This window comes from Theropithecus gelada, chromosome 5 (genome assembly GCF_003255815.1).
Source record: "Theropithecus gelada isolate Dixy chromosome 5, Tgel_1.0, whole genome shotgun sequence".
Classification (NCBI taxonomy): Eukaryota; Metazoa; Chordata; class Mammalia; order Primates; family Cercopithecidae; genus Theropithecus; species Theropithecus gelada.
In genome coordinates, this window is record NC_037672.1 from 36,806,641 (window position 1) to 36,816,271 (window position 9,631).

At 36.9% G+C, this 9,631-nt stretch overlaps 1 protein-coding gene across 1 annotated transcript in view; it reads left to right on the plus strand.

The window, feature by feature from the left end:
• Positions 1-7,383, plus strand: part of PGM2 (phosphoglucomutase 2) — a 36,427-nt gene extending 29,044 nt beyond the window's left edge. Inside the window, exons 13-14 of the mRNA XM_025385998.1 lie at positions 391-524; positions 5,949-7,383. Coding sequence (XP_025241783.1) covers positions 391-524; positions 5,949-6,051 — 237 coding nt within the window. The 3' untranslated portion in view covers positions 6,052-7,383. The remainder of the gene's footprint in view (positions 1-390; positions 525-5,948) is intronic.
• The last annotated feature ends 2,248 nt before the right edge of the window (positions 7,384-9,631 follow it).

The window sequence follows — 9,631 nt, forward strand, 5'->3', positions numbered from 1 at the left end:
GGTAACCACTATTCTGCTCTCTGCCTCTGTGAGTTCAACCTTTTTGGATGCCACATATAGGTGAGATCATGCAGCATTTGTTTTTCTGTGCCTGGCTTATTTCACTCAACATAATATCTTCCAGGTTCATCCATAGTGTTGCAAATGACAGGATTTCCTTCTCTTTTAAGGCTGAATAGTATTCCATTTAGTAGACCATATTTTCGTAAATAACCATCACTTAGTATTTCATTCATGTGGAGTACATTTTCTGATTTCCTCCAAAATGTTTTTCTTTTCTAACCAATAGAAAAGAAATGTTTGGCATTTATTTTCTTACTTATGCAAGGGAAGATATTGGTTAGGCCAGAATGTTACTATTTAAATTATAATGTGTGCATTAATTCCTAGGTTCTTCCCACTAGTAAAAGCAGCCAAATGATCACCTTCACCTTTGCCAATGGAGGCGTGGCCACGATGCGCACCAGTGGGACAGAGCCCAAAATCAAGTACTATGCAGAGCTGTGTGCCCCACCTGGAAACAGGTATGATGTGGATGGCAGGTGGTGTGATTTTTATCCCCCAGACTTCCTAACTGGTTCTATTCAAATGCCAAGTAAAATGTTCCATCTTCCTAATAGGTAATTTAATTAGAAATCCTATTTCAGAACCTGCCCCAATATTGTAATATTAACAGTCGGTCTGAGCATCCAGGGAAAAGCTTACTTTTTACTTTTTCACTTTTGTCCTAAATTTCTTTGTATGCAAAAATTTTATCCTTATTTCAGTATAGTAATAAAAGTGCCTTTTTCTAAACACTTTTCAATTGGTGGCTAACACCAATGAGATTTTCTCTTTTTCTCAAACTTCAGTCTTCCCATGTCTCTGATAAAATAAATTATAATCCATTCCACATGCATTCAAGAAGTATCTTTGATCTGCCCGTTGTACACAGGTCTGTGCTAGGTCCCGGCGGGGGCGCAGAGAGCCTCACCAGAGAGAGCCCTTGCTACCAAAGAGCTGATGGACTGGTAGCTTCAGGTTCAAATTTCTGTGACCTCGGTAAAGTGTTTGAGTTGGTCACTCTGCAACAACTTAACATTTTGCACCTTAACAAGCTCAGTGCATGTCCTTAGTGTGTGTCAGTGTGATATTTCATGCCTATCCAACGTGCGGTTAACCAGCATTTCCCTATTCAGAATACAGTTGAAAATCAGGAAAAGTTTTTGTAAAAAGTGAATTAAGTCTGTGCTGTCCGACAGAACTAAAATGCAATCCACAGGTGCAATTTTGATTTTCTACTTGTCACCTTTTAAAAGCGTAAAAAGAAACAGGTGAAGTTAATTTCAATAATATATTTTACGTAACCTAGTATATCCAAAAATTATTACAACATGTAATCAGTGTAAATATTATTAATGAGATGTTTTACATTCTTTTTTTTTTCCTTTGGAAAAAAGTCCTCAAAATTGATTCAGTAATTTTACACTTAGAGCATATCTCAATTCGAATGCTCCGTTTTTATCAGAAATACTTGATCTGTAGAGTTAATAAAATTTAGAGTAGACAAAGTAGATTTTAATATGCAGAGTATTCTAAACATACTTGTTTTCTAATAACTGAATCAAGTATCAGTTTTAAAACTTGAACTCAATTAACTCAACTTCATAAAATTAAAAATTCAGTTCCTCAGTGGCACTTGCCACATTTCAAGTTCTTGATAGCCACGTGTGGCTAATGGCCACTGTAGTAAACAGCACCCGTCTAGGTAATTGTGACAACATAGACAAACCAAAGCTTTGCTCGTAGAAGAGTTTTTCCAGCCTTGTGAATCAAACTTGAATTTTATGCAAATAAAAGCAGATGAAAATTCCTGAGCATCTTAAATTGCCAAGCTATTAGCAGATTAAATGTAGCAAATTAGAGGAATGGGAAATTATAGCAAACTTTTCTTAGGCAAGGAGAAGTGACTGCTGATAGCACGAAAGGAAATATTAAAAGAAAACAAAACTAGAAAACATGGACACAAGGACTTAGAAAACTCACCATTCCATGAGTTTATCATGAGGGAAACTGCGTTCTACACCCAAATGAGCCCAGAATACAGCTCCAGTCCAACACAGTCATGCTTATGGCACTCAAATGTCGAGATGTTCAATAAAGAGATACTTAAGAAGTCATGGGACTGTGTAATATATTTTCACTATGGATTCCCATTCAAAACCTTTTTGTCCTTAAAGTGCAAAAACTCAACTATTAAGTGAACATATATAAAAGCTCATTTTCTAACAATTCTGGATTACCAATATTTTATTGTAGTATTATGCAAGAACCTTGTTTTCGTGTGCATTAGGTAGTAAGCTCTTTGCTGCTATATTGCATATAGTTTTTGGTAAACATTTTTTTGTAATTCTTTCTTATTTAGTGTTTTCTTGTTTCTATGTTTCGTTCTTTTAAAAGGAAATGGACATTCCAACTAAACAGTCCAACTTAAGGATCTGTTTTTTCTATATCTTGTCCACTGCTTTTCATTATCTGATGAAAATATATCTTATATTTCGGAAAGCTTTCCTTTGTAATAATAACACTATTTAAATGTTTAGGGCTTTATGGTATTAACATTTTTCACATGGCTTATTGAGTGGACTTAAATTCAAATATTAGCTTATAAATTCGTGAAAAAACCTTGAAAATTTGTCCTTTTATTATATTCATTGAAACATTGTTTCCATTTATTAAATGGGATATTCAGCACTATGTCAGTCGATGGATATGTGGTCGGGGCTTAAGCAAGGCACCAGCATACCTAACGTACAACAGCAATAAAGTTTTTGTTGTTTTTTTGGTTATTTTTGAGACTGGGTCTCTCTCTGTTGCCCAGGCTGGAGTGCAGTGGTGGAATCTTGGCTCAATGCAAACTCTGCCTCTGGGGTTCAAGTGATTCTTGTGCCTCAGCCTCCTGATAAGATTACAGATACGCACCACCACACCCAGCTAATTTATTTTTATTTTTATTTTTTTAGTAGAGACAAGGTTTCATCATGTTGGCCAGGCTGGTCTCAAACTCCTGGCCTCAAGTGATTCACCAGCCTCAGCCTCCCAAAGTGTTGGGATTACAGGCGTGAGCCTTAGTCTTGACTAAGATTTCCTTCTTTCCTGAAAAGCTTAAATATTATGAATATGCCTTATGTCATGGATTTCAATTATAGAATTTCAACTAAGATGGAAAATCCTATTCAAGTATGTGCTCCTTTAAAAATATTTTTTTCTTGGGGGAGATGTCTTTAGTTTTGTCCAACTTTTTATTTTGAACAGTTTCAAACCTACAGAAATGTTGGAATAAGAATGCAATGAATACCCACGTACCCTTCACTCACACCAAACTTTTTATGTAAAGAGCCAGATAGTAAATATTTTAGGATTTGCAGACATGGGGTTTCTGTCACCACTGCTCAGCTCTGCTAATGTAGTCAGACAGCAGCCATATGCGTAAAGGAATGGGCATGGCTGTGTTCCAGTAAAACTACATGAACCACAGTTTCTTGACCCCAATCCAGACTCAGCAATTGCTAACATTTTGCAATATTTGCTCTCTCACCGTATATGTTATGTATTTGAGATTTTTCTGTACCATTTGAAAGACTCTGTGATATTTCATGACATATCATAAGACTTCATGATACTTCACTCCTAATTTCAGTATGCATCTCTTAAGAACACTTTCTTAATATTAAGGCAAACAGATAATAATGGTACTAGGTAGGGTTCCAGTAGACCAACAGAAGCAGTAGAATGTATCTATTAAGACATTGTTTGCAAGGAATCAACTTGTGCAATTGATTATGGGGGCTGGCTCCGCAAGTCTGAAATCCAGAGGCTGTGCAGAAAGGGAGCCTGGAACTCTCAGGCATGGGTTAAAGTTACCATCTACAGGTGGAATTCTTCAGGAAAACCTCAGTTCCATTCCCAGTGCCTTTCAGATAGAATCTAGCCCATCCACATTGTCTGGGATAATCTCCTTTACTTAAAATCAACTGATTATAGATATTAATCACACCTACAAGATACCTTCACAGCATCACAACATTAGTGTTTGAATAACTGGAGACACTATCCTAGCCAAATTGACACATAAATTCAGACATTCCCAAAAGTCCCCAAAATAGCTGTTTTCTCTATATTTATAACCAAATCAAGAACACTGCATTGTATTTACTTGTCATTTAGCTTAAATGGTTTTTCATGATTAGAGAAAAATAAATGCCTAATTATGCATGATACTTTCCTAAACATTCCGATAAAGAGATCCATCTAGATTTAGACTTTTCAGAAACAGGAATCCCTGGCTTAAATGATTATAGGATGTGTCCTGTTATTTTTAAAGATGTTATGAAGTGTTTTCAAACATTAATTTAACAAATGAAACAGTTATTGATTAGGATGGAGAATAGTAACACAAAACTTTTGTTTTAAGAATTGTACCACTGAATTTTACACTGTGGTACTGATTTCTTTTTCACACATAAAATGCAATATCAAAAACATTATATCAGTATATACATGAATCATAATGTTCACTCATGTCATGATTAAGAAATAAACTTGAATACTAAATTAGTAATCAGTAATTTCACTGAGTTTTAGTTTTAAGTATGCTTTTAAAAAATGATTAGCTTACATGCCTTCCTGAGAACTGTTATTTTCTTCAAAGCACATTTATAGAGAAGGAAAAGAAAACTGATATAATTCATATGTACTTAAAAAGCATAATTACTTTATATGTTGCCAGTAGGGATAAAAATAATTATAATGATAGCTACATTTATTGAGGTCTTTGGGCTGGGTTCAGTGCTAGTTGCTTTATATAATTTATCGCAATCTGTACAGCAACTCTCTTGAGAAGGTAAAGTCTTTATCCCAATTTTACAAATGAGGAATCTGGGCCTTAGAGAGGCCCAGCCACTTGCCCAAGGGCACAGAGCTAGTAAGTCTAGAGCCAGAATTAATGTCTACAATGAAATGGATTGCTTTAGCTGTTAAAATGCTGTTTAGCTATTACAATGTTGAAATGATTTTAACTAATTGTAGGGATTTCTATTAAACTCTGCATATGTTAAAGATGGTATGAAGAGTGTGAAGTAATGGAAAGTACAAAGGATTTAGTTTTTTAAATTTAACTTTTTGGTGTTAAGTACTTAGAGTACTCACACTAGGCTACTTAAGATGCTGGAAACCTCTTTAACTGCAAGTCAGTTTTATCTATCACTTACCTTTCAAATGTTTGTTTATGAATGAATGTTTCCCACAGCCCTGAAAACTTGATTTTCCTGGAGGGATTTGTCTCCCCAGATTCTTGTTTATACTTTAGTTGTGACTGTTTGGTTCAAGAAATAGATTCTTTATGATATGATCACAGGGGTCTGATTTCTTGGTGTTTGACTCCTCAAACCCACCCGGAGGCTCCCCATTGCTGTTCACTCTAGAAAGGCCTTATAGACAAGGCTGTAGCTTAGATGCCAGTAGTTTGAGGGCAGACATCATGAATGTCTGTGTTCTGGGAGACTGAGGAGTTAACACAGATGTTTGTAAAAGTTTAGCAGGATTTAATGGCAACTGACATCATGAAAGTTTTCTCTACACCCTTAGGTACAAATATTACAGATCTTTTAGGGATGCTAGGCCAAAAATTGTGTTTCTTACAAATTCTTATGAGAAGAGCAAAGGATAACTTTGTTTGTGGTTCAGACCTTGGAAAAATCTTTGGGGATAATAATGCATATTGTCTCACAGGGTGTTTTGTCTAAGTCAACAGATACGTTCCATGCTTAAGTCTCTGGAGTTCTGTTTTTTCCTTTTTAGTCCTCTTCTTAAGGTTGTATTTTCGTGTCACTTGATCAGTGTAGGGGGAGCATTTAAACTGTGCTTTGGAACAATCCCTTGACCTGGATTTTTTCCCCCTTATTTTCCAGTGATCCTGAGCAATTGAAGAAGGAACTGAATGAACTGGTCAGTGCTATTGAAGAACATTTTTTCCAGCCACAGAAGTACAATCTGCAGCCAAAAGGAGACTAAAATAGTCCAGTCTTGGGTATACTTGCATTTGCCTACTATTAAGCTGAGTTTAACTTGTTAAGCAATATTTTTAAGGGCCAAATGATTCAAAATGTTACAGGTATTTATGTGTTTTACAAAGACCTACATTCCTCATTGTTTCATGTTTGACCTTCAAGGTGAAAAAAGAAAAGATGGCCAAACCCAACAAACTAACATTCCTACTAAAAAGTTGAGTTTGGACATATTTTGAATTTTTTTAAATGAAGATTCTTAAACTAACTTAAAAAAATAGATTGTAATTGATGTGCCTTAATTTGCATAAATCATAAATGTATGTCCTCTCTGTAATTGTTTTAATGTGTGCTTGAAATATCCAGAAAACCTATGGAGTTAGTAAATTCTAGGCTGTCATATGTAGGATAGCCACTTTTTAGGCATATGTACATTTATATTTCTATCAATTCCTTATAAAGTAAAATAAATGAATAGATCAAATGTTGTGTTCATGTTTGGGGAAAATATAATTTTCAGAAACCTATGAAGTGGAGCAAAAGATGCTTTAAAAAGGTACGTTTTTTTGACCTAAATTTTTTTTAGTTCGAATAATGCACATAGCACATTAGTACATCATACATGTGCTAGGAAAAAACAGCTTCACTGTCTTTGTGTAATGTGTTGAAACTCATTTTATCTTTTTAAATCTTGAAAAACCAAAGAGTTGTTTACTTGAAACTTGAAAGTAGCTTATTTTTCTGTTTTTTGTTTGTTTGTTGTTGTTGTTGTTTTTTTTGCATTAGCACAATTTAATGTAATTCCTGGTTTGGAGGCAGCAAGAACTGTTTACTTGACGCTGATTTTTTTCTCTTGTTCTTGTGTGGTCTAAAATCTAAAACTAGATTTATATGATAGATTTCCTATAAGCCAATTTCTAATAATAAATAGATTTATTATTTAATCTGTACCTTCTATCTTCTCATAATTCGTGGTTTTACAGCCCTCCAAAATGACTCCAGTTGGGCACCCATGAGCTAGGACCAAACTTCCTTATATACTTTATATACTTCACATTATTTCTGATTTTTAAAGCAAATGATTGCCATTATTATGATTACAATCAACCTAAATGGTTATGAACAGTTTCAGAACAATGAAAAATGACAATACTATGTGATAGTATTATAACTGTTTTTCTATTTTAGTCATATGTAGCTTATGTCCTACCAGAACTCTTAAATCTATAGTATTCAATATATTCTACAAACCGCTTCATTGTAGAAGCCATATTTATGTTTATTTTATAATGTTTTCTAGTGTCAAACTGTACTGTGGAAAAAGAAATGTTAGATCTGTGTTCTGTCTGCATTTTTTTTTTTTTTTTTTGAGTACATACCCTTCACCCTCTCATGGAGTTTGTTTCTGGAAATACAAAGTTGATTATGACCCAATCCTGCTCTGATGGAAGTCAGTCTAATTGGAGGGCTAATAAGTAACAGCAGTACTTACCAATTCTATTATAGTGTTTTTTACAAGTATTCAGCAACACAATCTGAGGGAGGGATTCATGCTGCCCAAAGAAAACCTCATAGATGAGGTGCTGAATGAGATGCTTCACCCTTAGGGATGAGGAGCAGCTGAAGATGGGAGAGAAAGCCTTCAGAGCACAGAGCACAGCACGGACAAAAATGTGGAGGTGCTGGCAAGTGGGGGTGGGGGAAGCAAGGGGAGATGATGAAAACAGAAGCCAAGATGGAAACTTTAGAATGCATCGCACTCCTCTGCCACTCACATGAGCGGATGATTTCACTGGATCTAGAGGGGATGTACCCGAACTCTATTTGTCACCTGTATTTCTAAGAAATAGCTCACCATGGCTGTTCATTAGGTATTTCTCAACTTCTTCCTGTTATGGGATGTAGGGTAGCCCACCTGGCACATAAAGCTGGCAACAATAAGGCCACTGGGTTTTAATCTTGGCCTATTTTGAACCAGCTGTGTGACCTTGGTCACCTCTCAGAGTCTCAATTTTCGTCATTTTTAAAAAAGACTTTTTAGAGGGTGGTTTTAATTTCAAAGCAAAATTGAGAGGAGGGTACAGAGAAATTCCATAAGACCTCCTACCCCCACACATATGTTGCTTCCCTCTATGTCAACAACCTTCACCAGAGTGATACATTTGGTATAATTGATTAACCCACACACATCATTATCACTCAAACTATGGAGACAAGAAAAAGATCAGGGATTGGGAGGGAGGGATGAACAGGCCAAGCACAGAGGATTTTTAGGGCAATAAAAATACTCTGATACCATAGTGATGGATACATGTCATTATACATTTTTCCAAACCCATGGAATGTACAACACAAAGAATGAACCCTAAAGTAAACTGTTGACTTTGGGTGATAATTTTGTCATTTTTAAAATGAAGATATTGGCCGGGTATGGTGGCTGACACCTGTAATCCCAGCCTTTTGGGAGGCTGAGATGGGAGGATCCCTTGAACCCAGGAGTTTAATAACCACCTGGGCAACACAGTGAGACCTCATCTCTACAAAAAGTCAAACAATTAGCTGAGTGTGGTGGTGTGTTCCTGTGGTCCCAGCTGCTTGGGAGGCTGAGGTGGGAGGATCACTTGAGCCTGGGAGGTCGAGGCTGCAGTTAGCTGTGATGCGCCACTGTACTCCAGCCTGTGACAGAGCTGGAGGTGACAGAGCGAGACCCTATCTCAAAAAAATAAGATATTTTACTAAATGGTCTCTGAGGTCATTTCATCCTACAGGTCTCTACATTATATGAAAATCTATAAAGGGCAATTATAGTAACAATAAATCATTGGGAATTCTCTTTGGCAGAATTCTTAGGTCACCCTCTTTTTTTTTTTTGGACGGAGTTTCACTCTTGTAGCCCAGGCTGGAGTGCAATGGCACCATCTAGGCTCACTGCCACCTCCACCTCGAGGGTTCAAGTGATTCTCTTGCCTCAACCTACTAAGTAGCTTGAACTACAGGCATGCACCACCATGCCCAGCTAATTTTTTGGATTTTTAGTAGAGACAGGGTTTTACCATGTTGCCCATACTGGTCTCAAACTCTTGACCTCAGGTGATCCGCCCACCTCAGCCTCCCAAAGTGCTGGGATTGCAGGTGTGAACCACTGCGCCCGGCCAGGTCACCCTCTTTTAAGATCTAACATCTCAGACGGGAAAAATACTTTGTACGAAAGAAGGCAGGCTTATGTTCATACGTTGCTTTGCCTTGAAGCCTGAAGGGGATGAATGGGGACAAGCAAGACAGAAGCACATGGCATGCAGATGCTGGGAAAATGCTTTGCAGGGGCGTGAGGCGTGCTCACTGGCCTGTGATCAGGACTGAGAGCTGTCACAGCAGCCCACTGTGCCTTCTAATTGCTGAACTTATTTGGGGAAGCCTGTTGATTTGAGTGTAGAACGGGCAGTCCATTTTTTCTTGATGCCTTGGAAAGAACAGGCCCCAAGTTAAGTGTAGGAGACAGACTTGCAGGAGGAAATAACTATTTTTACTTTTCCTCTTTGTGGTCTCTGAAATAGCAGCTGTTCCTCTTTCCATTGAGGAACATTGGG